The 25,778-nt window shown below is 45.2% G+C and overlaps 1 protein-coding gene across 1 annotated transcript; it reads left to right on the top strand.

Annotated features, from left to right (window-relative positions):
* Nucleotides 1-3,962: 3,962 nt before the first annotated feature.
* CLEC19A (C-type lectin domain family 19 member A) lies at nt 3,963-25,512 on the top strand. The gene is made up of 5 exons (XM_019512832.1): nt 3,963-4,290; nt 15,859-16,024; nt 18,163-18,256; nt 22,408-22,540; nt 24,458-25,512. The coding sequence occupies exons 1-5, from the start codon at nt 4,176-4,178 to the stop codon at nt 24,535-24,537; spliced, it is 588 nt and encodes a 195-aa protein (XP_019368377.1). The 5' UTR covers nt 3,963-4,175; the 3' UTR covers nt 24,538-25,512.
* The last annotated feature ends 266 nt before the right edge of the window (nt 25,513-25,778 follow it).

The raw sequence follows: 25,778 nt of genomic DNA, 5'->3' as shown, positions 1-25,778 counted from the left end.
ACAGGGCGTCTGTGCCTGGGGAGCAGAAGGCTATGAAGCCCACTGAACTGAGCCTAGAATTTCAGTGCTGAAGCTGGGATCACTTTGCAGGACTCCTTGGTTTCAGGTTTAGGGCATGTTTAGGGCCCTTTGCATTGCACAGCAAACCAGAATCTCCCCACAGAGTTTGTGAACCTAGATCATCTTGCACAGCTTCAGGATTTGGCTGTTCCTTAATTCATAAGCCAATTAAACTTGATCACATAGGAAGGAGCTGGAGGAAAAAGAATAGTGTAATAGCTAGACACTTCCAAATGTGACTATGCAAAACAGAGCATCAAAAATGATTGCAGGACAGTAACTGCAATCACACAATTGGGAGGCCTTGATATAAACTATTAGAACAGGAAATTAAGCAGTACCTACCAATTCTGAACACATGGGCATAATGCAAAGGCTGGCAAAATCCCTATCTGATGGGCATCACCATCTGTGCTGCATATTCTGTACTCTTTCAGCTGACTTCAGTGGGTTTGATTCCTGAGAAGCAACTTAGGGAGGACCAGCTCTGAAGAATATTCCTATTAGGGAAGGAGTGCATGAGAAATCCACTGTCTGCAATGGGAAATATTCTGTCTTCTGCACAGCATCCCTACTCCAAAGCAGTGTGTGACTGGCAGAGGACTGTAGCATAGCAGACCTTGTGTTGCCCTTCTCTAAGATACCTTGTGTCATAGCTCTGGATGAAGGTATGGTACAGCACAGTGGTGAACTCATTTCTTATACTAAGGCCCTTCCAACTGGTAGCTGCTTTCTGGCAGTGCTGGTGGCTGATCTGGGGAAAGGTAACAAGTTTGGAACAAAAACTATAAACCCTTTGGGTCTTGTCTGCACCCATTGGTGTTCCAGTGGCAGTCTTCCACTGACTGCCACAGAGGCAGGATGGGGGTCCCCTTCTTTCTTTCCCTCTGACATGAAACCTTGGAGTGTGGTTCCCCCCCCTAATTTTTACCTTCCAGTCAATACACCTGTCCAAAGGTAGTTGTTAGCACATGAAACACTGGCCCAAGGAAGTCCATGGCAAAACTCTGGACTTTTCCTGGTATCCCCAGTGCTCCTGGATCCTCCTGTGAGCAGCTGTAAGTTTGTGGTTCATCAGAGTCATTTAGAGGGAAATATGGAGGAGTCCTATGCAAACATACTCTGCAGAGAATCAAGCTGTCTCTGTCATTGGCGTTTAAGATCCTTGTACAAATGGAAGTGGCTTTAGTGATCACTGGCTCTGACAGTTTGACATCTATGTGGTTTCCAGGCTACAATACAAACTGCACACATCTGTTGAGGCCAACTAGATTATCAGATACAAACCTTGTGAGGCCTGTACTATGATTTGCTGAGGCGCTGAATAAAGGATCATACCAAATGCAGTGAATTGTCATAAGGCTGTATTTAGAGCCACATCCTCTCCTTGCTTTGCAGTCAAATGGCCAATGTGGTGTTGGAGTAGCATAAGATTGTCCTGTTTTGAGTAGGGGGCTGGACTAGATGACCTCTTGCGGTCCCTTCCAACTCTAATTTTCTATGATTCTAAGATAAATGGGAACACAAATCAGACCCAAACCACACCAGACGACCAGAGGCATGGCATATGAACTGGAGGGCAGGCACTTAGCACACTGAATATGGAGTTCAAAACTTAGTAGGCAACATGGAAATGGGCCTGAGGAAAGCAGAGAGCAGAAAGCATAAAAAGTTCTGTGCACATCACTGGTAAGACAAAGCAGCCATGGGCTGGGTGGCAAAAGCCCACAGGCCAGATCAAGTGGTCTATGAAGAATGGGTATTTCTAACACAAGCCAAATGATACTGCCAAACGTTTGACAAAAGCAGAAGGGGTGGGTAGGATGGATTGTAGACACATCCATCTGTAATTAATGTCCATGCACTTTATGAGCTGCAAGTATGCAAATTAATGACTAAACTGCATATAAACATGTTGCTTGTGCAAACCCAGCCCAATGCATGGATGCTCTGCAATATCTTGAATCGCTATAAAAGGACATAGTCACACACAGCTATATATCCTTTCTGTGGTGCGAGATGTCTGGGATCCAGCCCTGTAGGTTATTTGGGAAATCTCTATGCCTTCCATACTTTCTATTCTTTCCTATATTTTTTAAGGGTATCCATAATTGTGTATTTGTGGATTTTTTTTTTTGCAGAAACTAATGCTTTCAAGACTTTTTCTCCACGTATGATTGACAATCACTTGCAACCTTAGTGTTAGTTTATTTGGGGGTAGCATATTAATGAGCTTTATTAGGAAGTGCAAAGAAGCCTTTAGTTGTATGTTCTTGTAACTTGAGTACCTTTTCATTAAGTGGCTTGAAACACCAGTAGATTTCTCCTTGAGCCATATTGCTTTGTTTTCTGTGTGATTTCAGTGAAAAGGGGGCAAAAAAGTCCTTAAGATGTTGCTAAATGCAAATGAAATTAAATAAGTGAATTCTTGGACAGGTGAATGAATCGGCCATTGCTGCTGCTGGAACAATCCTAGTATGTTTGAATGCTGACCGCTCTTTGTGTTTCTGTAAATCAGTGGCCAGCAACTTTTACAAGCCATGGGCTGGAAAAGCCTCGCTTCAGTCTGTTGTGGGCTGGCGGTTTCAGCAGCACATCAGCGACGGAGAGCTCTCCCTTCCAGCTGCCCAGCCCTGGCTCGGCATTTTGCTGCCCAGCCCCGGTGTGGCTGCGGGCATATGCAAAGCGCTCCAACTTCACAGGCCAGATCAAGTGGCTCCATGGGCCAGATGTTGCATGTCCCTGCCTGAAATCACTTCTATCTTCTCTTTTCTGTGAAAACTGGGGAGCAGAGTAGCTTTAGGTTCCAGAAAATTGTGGAGAATCTTAAACTTAATCTGTAGGTGAGAAGATGACATACAGCAGTGTGAGGTCTATGGAGCTGGCCTCAGGTTTCCAGTGGGGACAGGACCAGGCCTGGAAGAACGACACAGCTCTGCCACCATTTACTATTCCTCCTTCACCCCTACCAGTAAAACCGTGAAAAGAGGAAATAAGAAACTTTTCCCCAAGCAAAGTTTTGAACATAAAAAGAGAGACGTCTCAGAGGTTCCACGAAGTTGACCAGAGACTTTGGGGTTGTTATTGGATGCGTGTAGAAGGTGCTCAGATACTCATTGATGAGCAGCAGCATAACGCCTGAAGACAGTGAGTTGGAAAAAACCTATTCCTTCAGGCAGGGTTGGTGGTTTCCCCTTATGTATTGTTTGGCAAATGAATAAAATATTGAAAGTTTTGCTATGTTCATTTATTCAATCCAGCCCTGGTTTCATAAATGCAGCTTGGCTGCATAAAGTTCAGAGTAACAGATTAAAAATTAAATTAAACTAATTATGACAAATCAGACCCAATCCAGCCAACTGTTCCAATGACTCCAGTGTCCCTGGACTGCGATGAGGATTCATCTGAGCTTAGGGGAAATGAAGAGACTTCCAGCACTGGGATTTAAATTAATGGCCGCATCTCCTTGGCTGCTGTCTTTTGCTGATGTGATCATAGACATCCCTCTCACTCAGGCACTGCTTGCTTGAAGTTGTAGTATCATGGGAAAGGTATAATTTTTTCCGCTGTTGAAGCACTTGGTTTAACCCCGTTCTCATCCCCAGTGTTGCTCTAGGTGCAGTGCCCTATTGCTGTCAAGGACCCCTTGTAGTACAGCTGTGCTCATCGGGGGTCAGGATGAAGGAAAGTCAGTAGACGCACTATTTTACTTTAAAACTTCTGATCCAGCAATCAGGAAAGCAGACAAGGGATGTGGTTTGCTTGGTTAAAGAGCTTAACGTTTGAAAGGCTGCCTGCTGGGCCGTGTGCAGGTTCTTATACCCTCCAGGAACTTAAGAAGGTGATTTAAGAGTGACTTCTGGCAGTGAAATGGTCTGCAGCCTCTGCTCAGCCGTATCTCAGCTCTGAACCTCTCCGTTCTGTGGAGTGTGGTGTTACGCTGAAGGCAGCTTGGCCAGCCTTCCTTGCATGACACTGTGAAAGTCTGTAGTTTCGGGGGAGGGTGCAGCACACAAAGTATATCCACATCTGCTCCAGGAATCTCAGTGGCATAGCAAGGCGATCCCAGGCTGAGGAAAAGAGCTACGTGCAACTGGCTGCCTGCAGACCTGGGAATGAGATATTGTCCTCAGTCAGTGATGGTGGCCAGGGGGGATTTCTGTGTGCTCTTCTCCATGGTTTTGTTCAGCACCCAGGCCTTCCCACAGACAAATATTAAAATCAGCCAAGGTGAGTGCAGATCATTGATTCTGGTTTGCGTAAAGGTAAATGCAAACTTCTTTGTTACTCATGGCTCAGCAAGAATGCATCTTAAAATGTACAGCCCAAACTTTCTGTACAGTCCAAAGCTCTCTTTACATTCAACAATCTTCTTAATTTAGGGTGATGTATTGCAAAGTAATCCTGATATTTTCCATTGCTTTATGTTCAAGCATTCTCTTTGCTGGCTTTATTCCTCTTTTTTGCAGACATGATCTGATGCAGATTTATCCCTATAAACAATGCAGTCCTGTTCCAAGTTGCTAAAAAGTTTATGGCATATTTGTAAGCTGAATGAGTTTCCTTAAAATGATTCTAGTCAGACATCTGTATTACCAGGCAGTAATAATCACAAACATTAGCAAGTGCAAGTTTCGAAAGGTTTTGGCTTTGGATGTTACCCCTTGTGTTCAGAGCAGAAGGGTAAGTAGTTTTCAGTTTCTTTTATTCCAACTAATTCGTGAAATGAGGTGAATATATGTAAAAACTGTAGAATAGCAGAGCGCATATCACATATTCCTGAGCTTCAGAACTTGTTGTTAGTATTTTGGGTGGAGAGAAGTACTTTTAAGAATCCACTGTGCATGGCTTTAATTTCACTGTATGACCCAGTCTGGATGTACATTTTTACTTGGATGGGATAAGCCAAATTATTTTCTGACGTATGCCACTAAATCTGGAGTACACTGCATTTCATTGAACTTTATTAGATTAGTTTGGGATTGCGAGCAGAATCTGACTCATTAGGTATTGTTCAGTGCATTAGCATGAGAAATAATTACTACAAGCTTAGCTTTAGTGCCAGACAACTAATCAATGGGAGTTTCCACAAAAGTAGTTAAGGAAAGAAAAATGTAAGATACCTGCTCTCTGGTTGCAATGAGATGTCTAGCATTTCTGGATTGTAGAATGTCTACAGAAACTGACTAGTCTCTGTGTTATTAAATATAGATAGCATAGGATTTTATTTTGTAAAACTAGCTTTATTTGGTACGATGTATTACATTACAATGCTGTGCATCTCAGACTGACATTTTTACAATACTGTTAAAGTTTCATTCCACTGCTCTGTCTTTTATAGGATTTCCACTTGCAGCATTAGAAACCACTCCCTTCCAACTTTACCCTCATATACTACAGAGAAGGACCAGAGCTTTTCTCAAAGACACAGCCCAGACGCACATACACACAAGGGCAACTGGTGCCTTCTGAGTTGGGGAGGGCACCAGTGGGGCACGACCTGGGGGGGCCCCTTGCCCCAGCAGCCAGCCGGCAACTGCAGGGGTGCCAGCGGCTGTCTGCTGAGCGCGCCGGCGGCATGGCGGCAGCGGAAGTGCTGGCACTTGTGCATGCAGCACAGTGGTGCCAATTTTGGGGGCATCAGCTCTCTCCATGTCCCCCAACCATCCAGAGCACTCACTGTCAGGGTAGGGGGGGCAGCACGTGCCTCCCTGTGACCCCCCTATGTGTCGCGTATGTACACACACAACACACAGGATAAATGAAGTTTGAAAATCCTGCTAGGACCTGCTTGTTTGAATGCAGCCTTTAAATGCCAACACTTTTGACACATTAGGGAAGGGACTCCCCTCCCCTCAGCCATACACCTTTCGTATTTTGCAAGATACTAAATACATCAAAGCCTCTTTGTATAACATTGGTCTCCATATTGAAGGGCCTGCTCCTACAGCTCTTATTTATGGAAAATGTGTTAGTGATACCAAAAACCAATGGCTTACTTCAGTTCACAAGACTCTACTCACCAAAAGAGTTGATTGTGATGCTTATTGCTCGGCAATGCACATTGTTCAGTTTAAGCCGGGTAAATGGATTGTGTAGGGTGAAGTGACTTCAGGAGGGTTGTAAAGTTGCTCTCGTGAGGCGTTATTGCTCCTTTCTAGGATGGCACTTTGTACTGTTGCTTGTCAGGCTTCTTCTGCAGAAAGTGCTATCAATAAGGGCTATGCAAAGCTTCAGTAGCCGATTCGATTTGGAGGAGATTCAGCCCAATTCAGCAGTCGAATCTCCAAATGTGAATCGAATCAGGAATCAAATTGGAAGCCTCTGAATCAATTCAGAAATTTGGCCATAGACTGTAGAGGCAGCAGTCCTCAACGATACTGGACACAGCTGCCTCCAGCTGGTAAGTCTGTTGTGGTGGGTAGAGGGGGCAGGGAAGGGGCACAGGGGGAGGCAGATCAACACCCCACAGTGAGGGAGGGATTTGGGCTTGGCTGGGACAAGCTGCACAGCCAGGGCGGTGGGGTGCAGGACTCAGGGAGGGGGGCTCCTGCCACTGTGCGCTGCCGGTTTGGGAGGGCATGGGAGTGAGTGTGGGCCCCTGGGTCTGCATGGGGTGGGCTGGGCCAGGCTGCGCTCCGGGAGGCTGGTCCCAGCCACCCACTCCGGCTGTACTTCATGGGGCAGGTGGAGTCAGGGCTGTGCTCTGGGCAGCTAGCCCAAGTCACCCGCTGCCAGGCTGCACTCCATGGGATGGGCAGAGCTAGGGCTGCGCTCTCCTCTGAAATAACCTTCACAGGAGCCCCAGCCCCAGCCCAGAGCTGCAGAGTGCAGTGGAGTAGGGGCTATGGGTGGGGCTGCAGCCATCCTAAACCTCCTCATTGCCCCTGCTGCCGGCCCAGCCGTGATTCAGGTGCATGCGCCTGCCGCCATGCCCTGCCGCTGCTTGCCCAGCCGGGGTGGGGAGGGGTGAAGCCATGGCTTGTTTGGGAGGCACGGGGAGGCTTCAGCGGCTTCTGCTGCTGAGCACCGCTTGTCAAAGGCAGCACAGCACCATCTCGCGCCTCCCCACCCCGGCTGGGTGAACAGCGGGAGGGCATAGCCCCCACTCCCGGTGCCTTCCGCCACCCATCCGGAGTACAGCTTGGCTCAGCCTGCCCCGTGCAGATCCGGGGGCACACGCTCGCTCTCATGCCCTCCCGGACCAGTGGTGCACAGTGGTGGGAGCCCCCTCCCTGAGTCCCGCACCCTCCAACCCTGGCTGGACAGCTTGTCCCAGCCCCAGTCCCAGTCCCAATCCTTCCTTTGCTGGGGGGGTGTTGATCTGCCCCCCACCCCCACACCCCTTCTCTCCCCCCTCCATCCACCACAACCGACTTACCAGCTGGAGGCAGCAGTGTCTAGCATCATCAAGTACTGCTGCCTGCATAGTCTATGGCTGAATCTCTAGATCTGAATCGGCTGAATTGAATCGGGATAGTGATTTGAATCACTGTCCATCCAAATAGCTCAAATCTGAATTCGAAGCAAATACTTGCTGCTTCACACAGGCCTGCTATCAATGTCTACCTGTTATATGGGGCTTGTGGAGCATGTCCCGTTCCTTGCAGACTCGCACCTTCCATTTGCCGTGATACTGCTTAACAAGCTCCACTGTACCATTATGTGATGCAGGCATCGCTCAAACCCTTTCCGGACTATAGATCAGAGTGAGTTAGTAGATGCCTGATATGTTACTGGATGTTGGAAATATGTGCCTGACTCACAGCCTAAAAGCTTTGGGACACTGTTCTTCATATCTCTGTCCTGGGAGTGGCCACATTGCAAACAGGGCAGTTAGTAAAGGTTGTGGGATTGAGCTCTTCTACTTCATTTCTCTACACCGAATAGCTTTACATTTTACATTTAAATTTTCTACTTTTTTACACACAGTGTCCCCCCACTGAAACTGATGATAAATCTCCCCTTGACTTAAGTGGGCCAGGATTCACCATTCACAGGTACATACACACAGACCACATGGCAATGAAGAGGCACACAGGAGTGAGTGTCTGTGCCGTCTGTGCTCTGGTGTTATGTTTACAGGCACTCCTGTAGCCAAAGACAAGTTGTGAGCTAAATAAAATGATTAAAAGATTCAATTAGAGAGGGGAAAAAGGGAATTCACATTATTTTCCCATGAAATTTGTTCTTCTCTTGATCTTAACATCGTTGCATATACAAGTAAGAGTGAAAACATACACGCAGACAGCTTTTCCCAGCAGAGGTCTGGGATTACTTTCCAAACCAGGAAATAACCTACTGATCGTTCCATATAAAGGTAATTTTTTCTTATTTGGTTTTCTCTCGGGGCCTCATCCTGTGAGGTGCTCAGTGCCTCTAGAAGGTTGAGGGGCACCCAGCAATTGCAGTGGAGCTGTAGAGGTTCTGCACTCCTAAAGCATCATTAAACTATATGTACAGCAGCCAGATATGCTGTTTTCAGTGAATCGTGGTGCGGTGAGTCCCTTTGAATGTCTGAAAGCCACAAAACCCGTTCTGCTATTCGCCAGCCTCCCCGTAGCTGACCGTTCTCTTTGCAATTACTAAATCTTTCTCTCGTGGCTGACTTAGTTTAGACTTCTACTGATAAATTCACAGCCTATGATGAAACCAAGCCCCTTAATTCTTCCCCTCAAGAATGTCATCTGTTTCCAGCACCAATCTGATAATATCTGCTGCTGAAAAGATGCTGTGAGAATGCTTTGAAGTATCCCGTGCCAGGAATGCTCCTGGAATGGATGGCTCTCGCCAGTCCTGCCCTAGCTCCACACTTCTCAAAATTACTCACTTCTGGCATAGAAATAGCTCAGCCTAAGTTTAACGTCATGAAAAGGGACTTAACCAGGACTCAGCCAGTTGTTATTTTGTCGCCTTTTTCACCGGCTGCTTGTTAGTATTGGACCTGATGGGGCACCTCTTTTCAATAAGACTTGTTTTTGGTTGGAAAATGTGTTGCTGGCAAAAATGCAACATGTCAATTTAGATCAAATTTTGTCAGGAAACATTCTCAGGATGGAACGTCTTGGTGTTGGGAGAATCAAAAAGAGATCCCAGAACAACTAAAAGATTGGGTACTTACGGCATGTGAGGCTGAGATTTGAATCCCTGCTCTGAATCATTTTGAATTGCTGATTTGAATCTGCTTGTCCCAAGTGAAAGCCTTCATCCCTGGGCTTTTGGCAAGTCTGGGGTGGGTACCTCTAGTTTTGCTGTGAAAAATCGCAAAAGGTCTCAGTTTTGTTCCTATGTGAAACGCAACCCAATGCCCAAACCTCAGTCCTTGAACAAGAGGTCTTGTTTTTCCAGCCAGTCATCTGCCCTCTGGCACCAAAAAGTTTCAACCCTGGTTGGGAACTTCCTGTGCTAGATGCTACCTATACCTAGAATAAAAAAAAGATTGTTTTGGACAGTTTACAATCACAATAGATAAGATGGACAAAAGGTGGATTATCATCCTCATTTTACAGCTGGGGATCTGAGCCCTAGAGAGAATGAATGATTTGACAAGGACTTCCACAAAGAGGCAGGGATTGGCCCCCACTCATCTAAGTGCAAACCCAGAATCTTAATCAAAGATGACCCTTCTTTTCAGGTGATGTGGTTGGAGCAGTGTGCTGCTGACATCATTTAAAACACAAAGACTTGATATGACTGACCTGATGACACTCCCTTTGTTTTCCTTCAGTGCAAATACCATTGTTATCTGGTGGATCAGATTATGAAGTTTACTCTCTGAGAAGTGAATGTAACCACCATACGCAAAATATTTCCTATGGCTTTTGAAATAAAAATAGCACAAAGTAGCATAGAATAAAAGAGGTGATCTCCTTTGTTCTTGCCTGTGAATTTAAGAATAATAAAGAGAATGCAAAGACTTCCTACAGTGACCTAACAGAAAAGATGCTAATTAAGCCTTGACCTACCCTGGTTCTCTTTTCTGGTATATTTAACCCTAAATTCCTCCAGGCACCTCTTGCTCACTGAAGCTAATCAAATTAATGATACCTAGTGGGAAAATGGTATAGAATATCAAAAGGACGAATGCTTTGGTCTGATGACTTAGTTTCAGCTGTTCCTAACAAGGGGACAATTTTCTCATGAAATTTCAGAGAAGCCTAAGGAGCCCTGATGGAAATTTCAAGTCAGTGCACAACAGATGCCCACAACAATTAATGCAGAAAGGCAAATGGCCCTGCCTGCCCAGACAGATGACGATTTCAGCCTGTCCCTTTTGCTCTCACACTGCAAGAGGTGAAGAGTTCACCACGACCACTCCAAAATGACTAGATTGCTGCTGAAGCTCCCCATGCTTAAAAGGCCTGTGTCTGCAATAACCCTGGTTAATAATTACGTGCACCCTTGCATTCAGCTTGGGTACAGAGGGCTTAGTCTTCAGGTGCTGAGCATCCCTGAGGAACTGAGTGTGCTCTCAACTCGTAGCATCCCTCAGGTCTTTGAGCCCAGGGAGCAGAGAGGAACATGTTCCCTAGCCAGAGCTACTGACTTTGGAAGGGTTTCATCATGGGAATAAAAAATACTGAATAAGAATATGGGACCAAGTCCCCTAGTCCTCACCTGATCCAAAGGGGGTCATCTTCTTGATGTCCAAGTGCTTCAGATTTGACCTTCTGTTGTTACGCAAGTTAAAATCCCATCGCAGTCCATGATTTACTTGACCGAAGTCTGAGACTCCTAGGTGGCTGTGCAGTGTGATTGGGAGCAAGTAACCATAAAGTAAGTGGGTGGATGAGTCCTCAGTACTTTGGCTGGCGGGGAACAAGAGGAGGCAATGCAGTGTGTGTCACCTTACCCTTCGAGGTCTCTCAGTGCCAGGGTAGGGGATCTTTGGGAGGTCTGGAAGTGAGTAAGGGTGTGAGGCTCAGGCACCTTGTGCTGTTAAGGCTGATGTAGCCCCAGAAATTATTAGAAGTATTAGCTTCCCTTTCCTCAGCACATTGTGGTGCTAGAGAAAAGGAAGAGACCAAGATGCTTTGCAGCTATTTGCATCTTATTGTCTGTGGCTTCCTTGGATCTGAAGGTTTGGATCCTTCAGCTCCATTAGCTGGAAACTCCTTAAAGCAGCGGTTCTCAACCTTTCTTGGACCAGGACCCATTTGTAAACATCAGTGGTCAGTCCCCACCCAGTGCCCCTCACTCCCAACCCACTGCCCCATGCCACCAGGCCCTCAGACACGAGGCAGTGGGTTGGTGTGTGGGGCATGGAGGGCTCCATGCAGCCCCTTGCAGGCTGGAGCTCTGTAAGCATGCAAGGGAAAACCCATGGTTTCCCATGTTTTCCTCCTTTAAAAGAGAATCCATTTTTCAAATGTGTTTGCGGCCCTTTCATATATTCTTGCAACCCAGCCATGGGTTGAGAAACACTGCCTTAAAGTGAAGCTCACCCTTATGCTTAGGGACTGCTCAGAAAGGGCTTTCCTAGAGCGGGGCTGACAAGATGTGGCCTATCACCTTGTTGTGAATGGAGTGGAGCACATCTTCCCTTTTTCTGTCATTTTTCTTATTTGGGACAGGCTATTTTTTCCATAGCTGGTGACTGATGCCATCAGACAGTGATTGGAAAGCAGCTTATTCATCTCAACAGTGTCACCTGGTTTCATAGTTTCATAGTTTCTAGGGTCGGAAGGGACCTGAGCAGATCATCTAGTCCGACCCCTTGCCATGGCAGGAAGAGCACTGGGGTCAAATGACCCCAGTAAGGTGGTCATCCAACCTCCTCTTAAAAACCCCCAGGGTGGGAGCCTGCACCACCTCACTTGGAAGCTGGTTCCAGACCCTAGCCGCCCTGACTGTGAAGTAGCGCCTCCTGATGTCCAACTTAAACCTTCCCTCCGCCAGCTTGTGACCGTTGTTCCTGGTCACCTTCCCTCCGCCAGCTTGTGGTTCTTAAGATAGGAGTTGCTTACCCTTCCCAGTTATCTAGGTATGGCACTTTCCAAGGCTGATAGTGAGTGACTGCAACCAGCTCCAAGAGCTATTGTGTCAGTATATATCCTCTAAAGAGCTCTCAGGGAAAAAGCGGAAGGGTGGCCACAAAGGAAGAATGAATTGAGAAATAATTAGCTTTTATCTGAGCAGCGGGAACAGAAGAGTGTTGGTGAAGGCGTCAGGCTGTCAGAGAACGGGAGTGAAAGAAAAGGCAGCCTTTTATTGTCGACCAGCAGAATAGCTTGCATGCTGCAGGTCTTGAAATAACTTGACTCGGTCTCTTTGACATTTTGAGGGCGTACAATATCTTGGGTCAGCGGGAGACACTGAGCTATAGCACTCCAGCATCTGCTGCTTGTTTTGCAGTGCTTGCTGTTGTGAGATCTGAAATGCAGGGAACAGTTACTTCCAGCTATTTAGGTCATTCTGCTGCCACACGTTGGCAGTCTTAGGAGAGCTGATCTGTAACCCAGACCTCTAGGTTATGGATTGTCATGAAAGGGGTGGTGATCCAGTGGGTAAAGGACATGGTGACGTGGGAACGCAAGGAGCTAAATCAGCTCCGCTCATGCTACCACTTGTATTCGGGGCCCTTCTCATTCCTTGTTTATGTGCTCACAGTGGCCCTGTCATTTGGGGCTTTGGGCAGAGTTTATAATACATCTTAATTACACTCCATGTAAGTTGAAGTTCCATATACCAGAGCCTTTCCTAGCATCAAGTTGACCCTTCTAGGGTTTCAGTCTGTAACCTGCTTGGATAGTTTTGCGGCATCCACCTTCCCCAAAATGTTAGAAATCATCCATATTGGTTATGCCTTTTCTTTTATCAGCATCAGTTCCCTGACTCTCCTCCAGAGCTGAAGTCTCTTCCCCCAGATATCCTTTTCCAGCTCTGCAATGTCCACTGCAGTCACTTAACTTGCACCTTGTGCAATACTAGGGTGCTCTTTGCTGCATTTGTCCATTGATATAATATAAATACAAGAGAATGAGCTTCCTCTAGAGAACAGCACCCACCCTTTGCAAGAAACTTGTCTGGAGAGAGAGAATAGGTTGGTGACAAAAGCAAGATACTTAAGCACATGCCTAACTTCAGATACATAGATTATCCTATGGACCATAGGCAATGTGTAGGAGGGAAACAGGGGGCACATGCCCCCCCTTGAGATTGGCTCCCACGAAGCTGCTGCCGGCTTCTGCAGGTGGTCACCGCTCACACCTGCCCCCCTCTCACTGTCGATGCATCCAGTGGCATCTGCAGGTGGTCCCCACTTGCCACTTGCCACCCCCCGCCACAGACACCACCACTGGAGGCTGCAAGCGATCTCTGCTTGCCGCTGCCAACGTTGGCGGCTGTGGGCAGTCCCAGCTCACTGCCACTGATGTCAGCGGCTGCAGGTGGTCCCCGCTTGCCACCATGGTGCCCCCCCCAGTCTCGGGAGTCATTCATGCTCTGGACTTCAGCAAGACTCATCAAATGCTTGAAGTGAAACTTGTCCTTAAGGAGCTTGCTGGACCCTGTCCCTTTCTAACTGCCTCCTGGAGGTTTAGCAGATGGTTTTACATTTATGCTCAGTATCAGCCCTCCATGCCATTCAGCCTGTGATTATTTAGGTGTCTTTTGCCAATTCTCCGTATTATTTTAATTGCTTTTCCTGCCTTAAGTTGCACATTTCACATTCACTTTCCCACCAAGGCTCCCAGTTTTTTCCAGGTCTCTTGGGCTGGAGTCTTCCTCGTCTCTGGTATTCGCTGCAAGGATACAGCTTTTGCTACGTGTCTGCTTTTTCTGGGCACTGATGTAAGTGAGACTTGGCCCAAGCCTACTTGTATAAAATACCGCAGTGTTGCTTCCATCTTCCTTGGAAAATAGACAGCAAAAATTGTAACTATTTATACCATGGTAACATGTAGAGGCTCCAGACCACCTATTTCTTCCCTGCATCAGCAATGTAGAGCAACATATTTTCCTGAATTTCATCATCAAATCAATCAGCTTGAGCACAAAAGACAAAAAGGGCCACTGGGTACCTACACATGCTATAGGAAATTGTACTGTTACTTTTTGCTAATAATTTCTTAATCAGTTGGTTAAGATGCAGAAATATGTCTGTTTTAATTCTGCAACGTTGCCTGGAAATAAAAGCATTGGGATTGTTCAGTTGTTCCTAACTGAGGGAGTTCAGTAAATGAACTGTGACAGTTCAAACTGCCCATGCTTCTTTCCATGTCCCCAGTAGGGAGAGAGGTGAGAGAAGAGGCTCTGGTAGGTTAATTTGGATGGAACAAATGTGTCTTTGTGTTACGACTAATTCAACCTTTTGTAGAAGCAATGAAACGTAATAGACTGAGCTGGGCAGTTGTTTCTTTCCACCAAGCTAGTCTGTGCTTTCAAAAGTATATGCCAGGGACTGCCACAGTGAAGCAGCCATATCTCTCCTGAGTGGGAGCTTATTGTCACGTGCCTGGCCCCACAGCACGGGCGCTGCATTACGTCCACATCAGGGTGCTGTGTGGAAGGAGCAGGTGTGACATGTTCCTTATACTTACCTGGCAGGGGAAAACACCGTGCATCTGGGTCCATGAAGGCAGTTTTCCTTAAGTGTGCCTGGAGATAACTGCTCTTCTGGCATGGTTTAGTACCTGCCGAAGTTCTGGGGCTTTAAACCCACTTTATGGAAATGGGAGCCTCCTCCCTAGCTTGCTCCTGCGGCCATATGGCCAAAGACAAGGAAAACTTGGAGGCATCTGAACCCCAAGACTCTGGCCTTGGGCCTGAACATAGGATGCCTGCCAAAGACTTTGGAAACATCTGAAGTCCTAGGCGGGGTGGAGGATGTTTCCCGGTTGTAGGGCCCCTTAGGGTTCTGGACTGGCTCATGGATTTGGACTTGATTTGGCTGGGAACGTGAAAAATTTCCTTTAAAAAAAGGGGCATGTTCCTCAGCATAGTTCTTTGATGGCATAGACGTGTCCTTTGAGCACAGACCTTGACACAGCAGCGCGGGATTCATGTCCCCCATGTCTTCAACCTGGTCACTCCACACATTCACTGTCCTCTCCTCTTCCAAACAAAAGCTGGGATATGTTGCTGGAAAGAGAGAAAAAAGGGAAGAAATCCAGGTTTGCACCTCTGCAGGCCTTTAACTATTATCTCCCAGCAGGGGCATCCCCCAGAGACATCAGTAGGACTGGGAGGAATGTCCTTTGCACTGATCCTTGGAAGGATCGCAGCCCTGCCTGGACTCTGTCCTCTCAGCAGGAGAGGCCTTGACTCTACAGCTTCATGCAAAGAGCTGGCTGAGCTGCCACGTATAAGCAAGCACCCATGGAGAGAGGGGAAGATAAGGTCTTGTGTGTGGACAGTGTAGGATGTCAACCAGTGACAGGCGGGGGTGGGAGGAGCAACAGTGGCCTACTGGTGCATGCTCTCAGCCAGCCCACCGTCTACTCACCGGCTGCTGGCCCAAGAGAAGGCCAGTCTTCAACAGAAGAAAGGAGAGATTTTTAGAAAGTGGTTAATGCTTTTTGAGTGCCCACCTCAAGACAACTGAAGAGGCTTGACTTCCAGCAAATCTTTAGTCTCTACCTTATAAGAATCCAATCACTGTTTTTCACAAGTGCCACCAAAAATGGAGCCACCCAAAATCGCAAGTAAATCTTGGCCCTTAAACTTTTTGTTTTTCTTGGTAACATCAACAGACTGACACAGGACCTGAAAGGAAGGCTCCTCACCATTCCTGTTCACACAGTTCCTGCAGCTGTTATGTATTAAACTCACTTCAACTTCTCTTTTCTTTCTACCCAGCTATGCCAGAGCCCATTCAGTCCTACTCCTGCCCACTATTCTGGACAGACTATGAAGGATACTGTTACAGATACTTTCCCATCAATAAAACATGGGCTGAAGCTGACCTGTATTGTGCTGAGTTTTCCATTGGCATAAAATCAGCCAAGTTAGCTTCCATCCACAGGTAAGAATCATAGAAATGTGTTTCCAAGACATTCTCCAGGTCCAACCTAATTATGTCTTACGCAGGAAAAATAATTCCCCAGCAGGATTTTAACCTTCATAGGACAGAACAGACATCTTGAAGCTGAATTTAACACTTTAATAAACGCTGTGTATCTGTGTGGCAACAAATTAGCTAGGGAGCATGTGTACCTCTGTTCTTTGCCGAACAGAATCAGAACTCCCCAGCTGTACTACACAGACATCTAGCAGAGATTATCCATCATCTTGAGTAGCAGAGCTGATAAATCTGAAGCTGCTTCATCCATGTTGCTCTTAATGAAGCACAGAGGCACTTCTGTGGCCATGATCCATGATAAATGAACATAAATAAGTTTATGCCCTATACTGTTGGGTACAGTGAAATAATATTTATTGCCTTGGATTTAACTAAGGTTCTATATTAACCTACAGAGCCTGTTACCAACAGATGCTACAGATATGCATACAAAGGTATCCTTTTGAGCATATGTTACATGCCAACTACTACCTGAAGTTCACAAGCAGATGTACCTTTTTGTGTGCACAAATGCATGCTAATACCCATTTTGTGGTCATATTTGTGTAGAGTCCTTGAAAAAAAAAACCCTATTGTAAGAATGGGTTTTCACCTTACCATGTTCTGTTGCTAGGGTTTGTCTGCCTTCCAAGTCTCTGCCATTTTTGATGGTTTAAGAAATGTTTTAGGATGGTTTAGCCCACTGAAAAGCTTAAATGTATTTCATGACATGCCCTTATCTTGCATAGTAAAGAGTATATTCATGAGTAATGACAAAACCACAGGGGTAGCTGCCTTCCAGCAGCACAGCCCTTGGTTGTTAGCATAGCCAGTCACATGGTTTTATAGATTTCATAGATATTAGGGCTGGAAGGGACCTCGGAAGATCATCGGGTCCAGCCCCCTCCCCAAGGGGCAGGAAGTTAGCTAGGGTCAAAGTATTCCAGCAACGTAAATGTCCAAATATTTCTTGGAAGTGTCCAGAGCAGGTGCTTGCATCACCTCTGGGGGGAGTTTGTTCCAGGCCTTGGGGGCTTGGGCAGTAAAGAAGCTTTTCCTTATGTCCAGCCTAAAATGGTCGCAGAGGAGTTTGTGACCGCTGGACCTTGTCATCCCTTGGGGCGATCTGGTGAACAGACGTTCCCCCAGATCCTGATGTACACCCCTTATATACTTACAGGCTGCCACCAAGTCACCCCTGAGCCTGCGCTTCTCCATGGCTCTCAGCCTCTCTCCATAACTCCTGTTCTCTTGCCCTCTGACCAATTCCTCCTGTTTATTCCCCAAACTCCTAGCATTAGTGTACAGGCACTTACGTGTGCCATTGGAGGCCCTAGGCTGTCTTGTACTCGTGGAGAAGCTCTGTTCCTGGGCTGGGGTAGAAGTGGGTTCCCTTGAGCATCCGAACCTGCTGGTTTTGCGGTTGATGCTTGGTGAGCTGGCTCTGGTGGTTGTCCACCCGTCTCCCGGTGAGCTTAGTTTAAAGCCTGGTCGAGCAAGTCAGTCATTCTGGCTGAGAAGAGCTTCTTCCTCAGTGGAGTGAGGTAGAGGCCGTCTCTTCCCAACAGACCGCTGCCTCTCTTTCTGAAGAGTGGACTGTGGCCTTAGAAGCTGAAGCCTTCACGGTGGCACTAGCACTGCAGTCTTCTGCTTACTGCCTCGATTCATCTCTCCCTCTTCTGCCCGAGACCCATAACTGGAAGGATTGAGGAAAAACCCCCTTACACTCCCAACCCCCTGAGCCCTGCTCCCAGAGCCCTGTAGTCACTCATGACCTGGCCAGGATTGCTCTGGGTTGTCTCATTTGTGCCCACACAATTTTGAACTTTTCAAGGTTTAATTTTTTTCTTTTGATTCTAAGGAAGGGCAAAAAAATGAATTAATTTTCATGGCACATTTCCTTGGTTTTCTGGATTTTTCTGATTTTCACCATTATAAGTCATCTTTTTACACAGCTGAAGGACAACCATGATCATGGATACTTTTGAAGGGTCATTGAAAGACAAGGCTGTCTTGGTCCAAATTAAATGATCTAGGATTGTCTTTGCTTCATTTCACTAATACAAACTTCCTCCCTTTTGCATATTACGTTACTTTACCAGCTGGGAAGAGAATGTCTTTGTGTATGACCTGGTGAACAGCCGTGTGCCTGGGATACCAACTGATATCTGGATGGGACTCAGTGATCTAAGACAGGTGAGAAATTACTACAATACTAAATATTATCTAGTTTTTCCTATGCTGGTTTCCCCATAAAAAAACTGTTCTTCCTGGAGTTGAGGCAATGCACCCAAGGCAAAGTAATATTTCTTTTTTCCTCAAATCCCACATACCAAATATTAAAATCTTTTCTTCCTCTGAGTTCAGCAGTACTTTGAAAACCAGCAGTTCTGGGGAAGCAAGGTTTCTAGATATGTATGCGACAGAGCAAAGCAAACTTGTCCAGTGCTCAGGGCTTCAGCTCACACTTGGTAAGATTAAAGGCTTTCTCAGTATCCACAGTCAGTGAGTGTTTGCTCTCACTAAAAGTAGAAGGACCACAGAAGGACAAATGTCATGCTACATTTTGAAATTCCCATGTTGTTTCCATTTTCCACAGTATGAAACTTAACTTTTTTTTTGTTTTTATTTTTCTTCCAAATATTTTTCTCCTTTTTCCCCATTCATTTCCTTTCCTTTTACTGTTACCCACAAGTTTAGTAAAATAGATGTTATCTAGAGTTATTCTTTTCCTACTTAGTTTTTAAAATGCTCTTGTCTTGTAACTTCTGAAGATTTTTTTTTGAAAAGTTGAAGAGTAACAAAAATAAAACTGGAATTCGGTAACCTTGGCACTCCTAACTATTCGAAACTTCTAGGACTTAAGAACAAAAGAATTGCCCTTTTACGGGGTCAGACCATAGGTCCATCTTGCTGAGTCTCCTGTGTCACACAGGGACAGAGGGCAGATGCTGAAAGGGAGATTGAACTAGGTATGACCAGCGTGCCCCCCCCCCCCCCCCCCCCCCCCCCAAAAAAAAAAAAACCAAACAAACCCAACCTGTTCCTCTCTCACTTGCAGCATCCAGCATTTAAGGTCTAGGATGGTCTAATTCAGAAGCTGACTCCCTAACTCCTGTGGCTCAGTAACTACTGCTGCCCCTTTCCTCCAAGAATTTGTCCAATCCCTTTTTGAATCTGGCTAAACTGTCTGTTTCCACAACATCTGGTGGCAATGAGTTCCACACTTGGATTGTACACTCTGCGAAAAAGAACTTCCTTTTCTTTGTTAGTTCAAAGTTGGCTACCCACCAGTTTCATTTTGTGACCCTTAGGTCTTGTATTGTCAGAGAGAGTAAATAATAAATCTCTATTTACTTTCTCTTTTCATTTAGTATTTTGTAAATCCTTATCACCTCCCCCTCCAGCGTCTCTCTTCTCAACTGAATAAGCCTAGCCTCTTCTCATATGGAAGCCCCCCATACCACTAATTATCCCTGTTGCCTTTCTCTGCAGCATAAGAAAACTCACATAGTAGCACAATTGCAGAATTTCAGTTTTCCTTGTTGTACTACATTATTTCTGCATAGTTAACATTTTGAAAGCTTGAGAGTGGCTGAAAAAGACATGGGGAAAGCCCTTAGCTATCGTTTATTCTTCTATAGCTGTCAGCAAAAAAAGGAAAAAGGGAGATAGGTCAGGAATGAGGAAAAATATTGAAATGTTGAGAGTTTGTACTTTAATGCAAATCCCGAAATTTCAGAGAAACAGGACGCTTTTCACAAAACTTTTGGTTTTAAGAAACAGCTTTATTTCCTTTGGAAATTTGACCAGCTTTAGATGATGGGTAAGCCTAAAACCACCATTTCACAGAGGCTACCAAACACTAGATGGGCTTAGACCAGTGGTTCTCAAACTTTTAAGACTCAAGGCACCTTGTTAGACTCAAGGCACTCTTTTGAAAATACCAGATCTTTTCTTTTTCTTTTTTCTTAACTTTGGAAACAGTAAAAGAGCAATTCCTCTGTTGCAAAGAACTCAGGAAGCTCACAGGTCAAAACGCTCTTCTTTCTTTCTTTTTTTATATACAGTATGGATTCTTATTTGAAATCTTTGGGTGTGCCCAGGCTAGTGTACACATATGGTATATAGCGCCGTAGACCCATCTGTGCTGCCACACGTGCAGGCATTCACCATGCTGCTAATGTGCAGCACAACAGGGTTTTTTTAACACCAGGAGATCCTGGTGTCAAAAAACCCCTGCACCTTAAAAAAGCAGAGTGGCGCATGTGGTAGCAGCGTGTGCCACTTGAAACTGCAGTCTGGCCAGCTGGAGTCATGCTCCAGTTGCTGGCCAGGCCCTGCGCACTTGATTGGCACCACTGGAGCCCTGGGAATTCCCCAGGGGCCTCGGTAATGCTGCTGGAGCCAGCCCAGGTCCTGGTCAGAGCCTCCCCCACCCCATCTGGGGCAACTTGCTGTGCACCAGAGTGCATGTGCACAAGCGTTCCCCAGGACAAGTAGCAGCAGCACAGCTGTGTGCCACTGCTATTGGTCCCTGGCACGATGCATGTGTGCGCTCCTCTGGACACACCCTTTGGGTTTATTTTATGAGTCATGTGCAGGTGCTCGGACACCAAGAATGCCACCCCACCCTGGGTGAGAATCCTGATAAGCATTCATCACTACCAACCTGGATTGGACTTGTGGCCAGCTCTCATGCAACTACAGCTCCCAGGGCCATGTGGTCCACCCACAAGTTAAATTTCACAGTCATTTTATCAACAGTTCAGAAATTAAAACATGCATTTTAATTTCTTTTTTAGACCCAAATATGTTATCATATCTGCAGGCTGTTTTTCTTTTGCAACATATCCTTCCATTTAATTCATTATTTTTATAATGTGAACAATGTTGATTTTGCTTTTGCAGGTGCTTGATATCAGGGCTGTGGGAAATTTTGCCGGCTGTTTTGTTTCAATGCTGTTTTGACTTGTTTCGAGCTTGAAACAGCGAAATCGAAATGAAAGAGAGCTTCGAAACAGCCTCAAAATGAAACGAGGCAAGTCGAAACGTTTTAAAATTTTCGAAATGTTTCGAGTTTTGAAGCTCAAGCTGGGCTTGCCTGCAGGGAAACAGAAACTAAAGTAAGGAGAGGGAAGGGGAAGGGGGAAAGGACTGCTCTCATTATTGACTGGGTAGCTGGCCAGTGACTGTCATCCTTCTCTGAGGTCTCTTCCAATCCCAGTGTTCTGGGGGAGGGATGGGAAAGCAGCATAAAAGGTAGCATTGTTTGAACTGCCCTGCTTTCTTCCTTAGTGTCAGTTGAGTGAGGGCGCACCTTAACACACACTCAGTGTCATCCACCCATGACACGAGTTTTGCCTGTCAGCAGTTAGGGGTGCAGGGCCCCAGAACCCCCCTGCACTGATCTCCTTGGCAGCTGGCAGGCTTCGTGGCCTCAGCAGGGGCCACCATCCCTGCAGCTGTCAACCAGCTGCTCCTTAGCACACACAGGGTCACCCATGTCATGAGTCTTGCTTGTCTGCATCTTGAGGGGCAGTTTCCCCCAAAGCCCTGCACTTATCTCCTTGAAACTTGGCAGGCTTCATTGCCTCAGCTGTGGCTTAACACGTACATGTGACATGAGTTTTGCTTTCAAGAATTTGAGGTGCAGTTTCCCCAAACCCCCTGCACTGATCTTCTTGAAACTTAGTAAGATTCATGCCCTCAGGAAGGGCTACCATCCCTGCAACTTTCATCCAAATCAGGCCAGAAATGACAAAGTTATAGGCTGTTTTGAGCTTCCCCATTATAGGCTATGGGCGAAACATCAAAACAGCATTGAAACAGCGAAACTATTTCAATGAAACGAAACGGAACAGCAGTTTCAAGTCGAAACGAAAGTTGAAATGCAAGGGTGCCATTTCACACAGCCCTACTTGATCTGTTAATGCTCTTTAGTAAAGGAATATATTTTCAATGCTACATCCTAAATATATTTGCTCTAATCTAACTTGAGTCTCTGCAGTGTATACATTCTGCACTCCCTTCCTTTTTCTTCCTGAGTGTTATTGTTTTAGGGACAGAATTAATGTACTGTGTGCCCTTCATTACCAGTTACCTTTTCTAACTTGCAGTGATTCTAGGATCTCAAGCAACGTGCCTAAGTGAAGAACTATTTTATCACTCGGAGCCTAAGAGTCGATTATCACTGAGACAGAAGGATGAGGTTCAGTTGATGCCAGACTTTACTAGGGTGACAGTAGTATTGAGTGGGTCAAATCCAGGAGTCTACGATCAGACAAAAACACCATTGCAATCATTGCAGTCATTTTTATCCTAACTTTCTCTTGCTGTTTTGATAGGAAGGGCATTTTGAATGGACGGATGGCACATTGTATGATTATAACTACTGGGATGGCAACCAGCCAGATGATGGGATCCACTCTATTCCAGAAGAGGAAGATTGTGTGCAGATCTGGTACCGATATAACAGTGGTAGGTTCTGTGTGTTCCCTTTGCAGGTTGTAGCTCATGACTCACAGCAAGGACATATTAGGCTGTATTTGCATATTAATAAATTTAGTAAGATGTAGCTCACCCTTTTCCATACATAAAAAAGATGCTGGCAGGGAGGAATCATTCCATTTGATCTTATTTATGCAGATGAGGTTGTATATTTTCTGTTGTTGTGGCTTCCTGTCTACTCAAGTGAGCTCGGTGGAGTACCTTCCCCTACCAAACACCCCCTCCCTCTGCTCTATAATCCTCTTTCTGTTTCTCTCTCTCTCTGTTTACTCTGTTATAACACCATACACTGATGGATGAGGCTTGAGGGACATTATTTACTTCTCAGGAATGATTGGATTTGCTCAGTGGTCAAATTTTCCAGTTTTCACCACTTAAATACAGATTCTGGAATAGGTTGTGATTTCTCACAGATTCCCTCCAAATGTTGTTTAGTCTGCAGTGATATTTGGCCATATTTGCTGGGGAGGGTCTGGATTTTATAAGTGAAAAATAGTACTTTGCACTCTTACCACAGTTCATCAGTATTATCATTGAACATTTGTTAGCACGAGATGAGGAAATACTAAAATATTTCTTCCAAACTAATACAGTAAAATTGATACGGTGTTGTTTAGATCATGTCTACCTTCCCCTCTCCAACAGAACCAAAAAGAATCACACTTGACTTATGTGGCATCAACCTGTAACTGGGTTTTGACTTTTGAGCTAAGTACAGACAGTCGACAAGTCCAAGGCTGAATTGATTCAATCTTTGCAGGTTGGTCTGAGCTGTGTAGATTGAACCAATAAGCAAGTGAACAGACATTCACTTTTGATTCTGAAAATGCAGCCACATGCCTAGTGGACCAGGCCAGAAGCCTTTCTGGTCAGCTGGAGCAGACAGCTTGGGCCAAGAGTAACCTGCAAGAGGAGGTTTGTGGGGGAGGTACAAAACATTCTGGGATGCTGGGGGACTGTGAGTTAACTTGAATCTGGAGGCGATCTGGGACAGAAGTTAAATAAACCAATTTAGCCTAAATCAGTCAAGTCTGATACTGCATTTATCCAGATTTATCTTAAACCAGTTTCTGCCATTTTGAAAGTGGCTTATGTGCACTGAACTTTTGTTCTGTTACTGATTTGAACCGGTTTCCAATCACTTATACCAGTTTGTGTGTAATTTCTGCCCCTAGCCTTGCAGTATTTTTGTGCATGCAATAATAAAAACAACTTAGAATTTCTTTCAGTTCAGTTTTTATTTTAGTCTTTTTGTGCATTTAACCTTTCATATCCTTTCCTTGGTTATTGATTCTCTTGTGGGATTTTGTTAGGGCAGCAGAGGTTCAAGGTTGTAATGTATAGCTATTGATGTATATTCAGTGAAAAGCTGTTTTCCTAAAATTGGCCCTGAAAATATGGGATCAACTTATATTTGGAACAATGAAGTAAATATGCTGCATGCTGGGGGCATGTCTATACCACTTTTGATGGTACCAAGGAGCTTTACTGTGAAAACACACCCCACCCCCTTGACCCCGTTCTGTATGTATCAGATATACATGAAATAATGTAAGATAGCTGCCATTAGAGCACTACTGGTTGTCTGTAATGGCCATCTACCCTGCCTTCATGATCCTTTGTATACACAGAAAATCCATGCAACTTGTAGGATTGTCAGAGTTGTAAACCTGTATCAAAGAAGTCTTTTAACAAGGCTTTCCTTTGGGGCTAACGATTCAGGGGTGCAATTCATTTCTTTGGGTAAGAAATTCACTGTTTTCTATCTACACTATGTGTCACGTCTTCTTCAGTGATGGACGAAGCAGACTTGACTTTTGTCTTCCATCATGTGGACACACTTCCAATTAACACTGAAAGAGTCTCCTTGTGTTTGCTCCTATACAGCGTTACGGTCATGGAATGACAACAGCTGCGGTAAAGAATTCCCGTTTGTCTGCAAGATTCCATCGCTGGCAGTAGATTAGCTCACTCCTGGGGTAACAGAACAACCACAGGCCACACTTTAAAATACTGGAACAGCGTCTGTCTGACTGAGGACCTTCGTGATGCCAGAGAGACATTTTTAGTGGTTCATATAATTGGGTATATGTCTGAGGCCAGCTGCTGTACCTAGACAATACCTTACTCAACTTTTGCTTTTGTGCCCAAGCAGTGGCTGACCAAAGAGCACCGGTGAATAGTAAAGCAAGTAGGACTGTTACAGTATATTTTTTATGGTCTGGAAGCAATTTCAATATCGCCTCCTTTGCCAGGGCTGTTGTGTGACCCAACAAAGAATTTCAAAACCTATAAACATCATTAAGCAATGGATGAAAAGGTGCAAGAAGGTGGCAAAAGTCTGACTGTCTGGGCCTCATTCACATAAGTGGACCCCACTGATCTTTGCCTGTTGAACTGGGTTCAAAATCTATAAACCTCTCTCATGTTATGATGAGCAGGTTGTAATGCAGAATACATATTCTGTCTCACTCCTCAACTCTGTTGAAAGAAGGGCTATGCAGTCACACTAAGGGCCTAATTTAGGTCTTATTCATACTAGATGGTTTCAGTGGAGTTACTCTTCATAATTGGCACCTGAGCTCAGAATCAGGCTTGAAAATCTGTACCAGTGCCATACAAATAAAGTAGCACAGGGTAGATATTGAAGTCCATGATTAGATCATACTTACTTTTTACTCAGTTGAAAGGAGATGGGAGTCATGCTTGAAGGGACACCATGTAAAAGCTGAGTTAGGAATTTCATATTTGAGCTTCTATTTGGATTTAAGCATATCAACCTGTTTTATGAGAGATCCATTACATTATTACAAACACTAAAAGCTGGAATCATAAAGTAATAGCTGACTGAAGTGGTTTTGCCCAAGGGAATTGGGGTGTGGATCATTTTCTGCTAAGTTTGGCAGAAAATGTGGCATTTTTCTGAAGTCCCCCCCACCAAAGAAAAAAGAAAAAAAGAAGCTAAAATACATTGTAAACTGTATTTTGTAGTTCCTTCTTTACAACCTTGCTGGAATACATATACTTACTTTATACATACCTCTATTCTGGTACAAGGATGGTAGCTTTATTACTCTCCTTGCTTTGGACTGCACATTACTATTGTATCTCATATCAAGGGGGGCATTCAAAACAGTAACTGTAATGGTGTGGCCTGCCTCTTAGCAGCCAGAGGACCTAAGGCCAACCAGACCCGTGCAACTATGAC

The sequence above is a fragment of the Gavialis gangeticus genome, unplaced genomic scaffold (assembly GCF_001723915.1).
Source record: "Gavialis gangeticus isolate Ggan-Ray unplaced genomic scaffold, GavGan_comp1, whole genome shotgun sequence".
Lineage (NCBI taxonomy): Eukaryota > Metazoa > Chordata > Crocodylia > Gavialidae > Gavialis > Gavialis gangeticus.
Note: the sequence above shows the minus strand (reverse complement) of the source record. Positions and strands in the feature narration are given on the sequence as shown.

What these genes read in the sequence shown, in the direction of transcription:
- CLEC19A (XM_019512832.1), top strand. Translation starts at nt 4,176, where the DNA reads ATGAGATATTGTCCTCAGTCAGTGATGGTGGCCAGGGGGGATTTCTGT. An exon ending in AAGTTAGCTTCCATCCACAG is followed by an intron (nt 16,025 to 18,162) that starts GTAAGAATCATA and finishes TTACTTTACCAG; the next exon opens with CTGGGAAGAGAATGTCTTTG. An exon ending in CTGGTACCGATATAACAGTG is followed by an intron (nt 22,541 to 24,457) that starts GTAGGTTCTGTG and finishes GCTCCTATACAG; the next exon opens with CGTTACGGTCATGGAATGAC.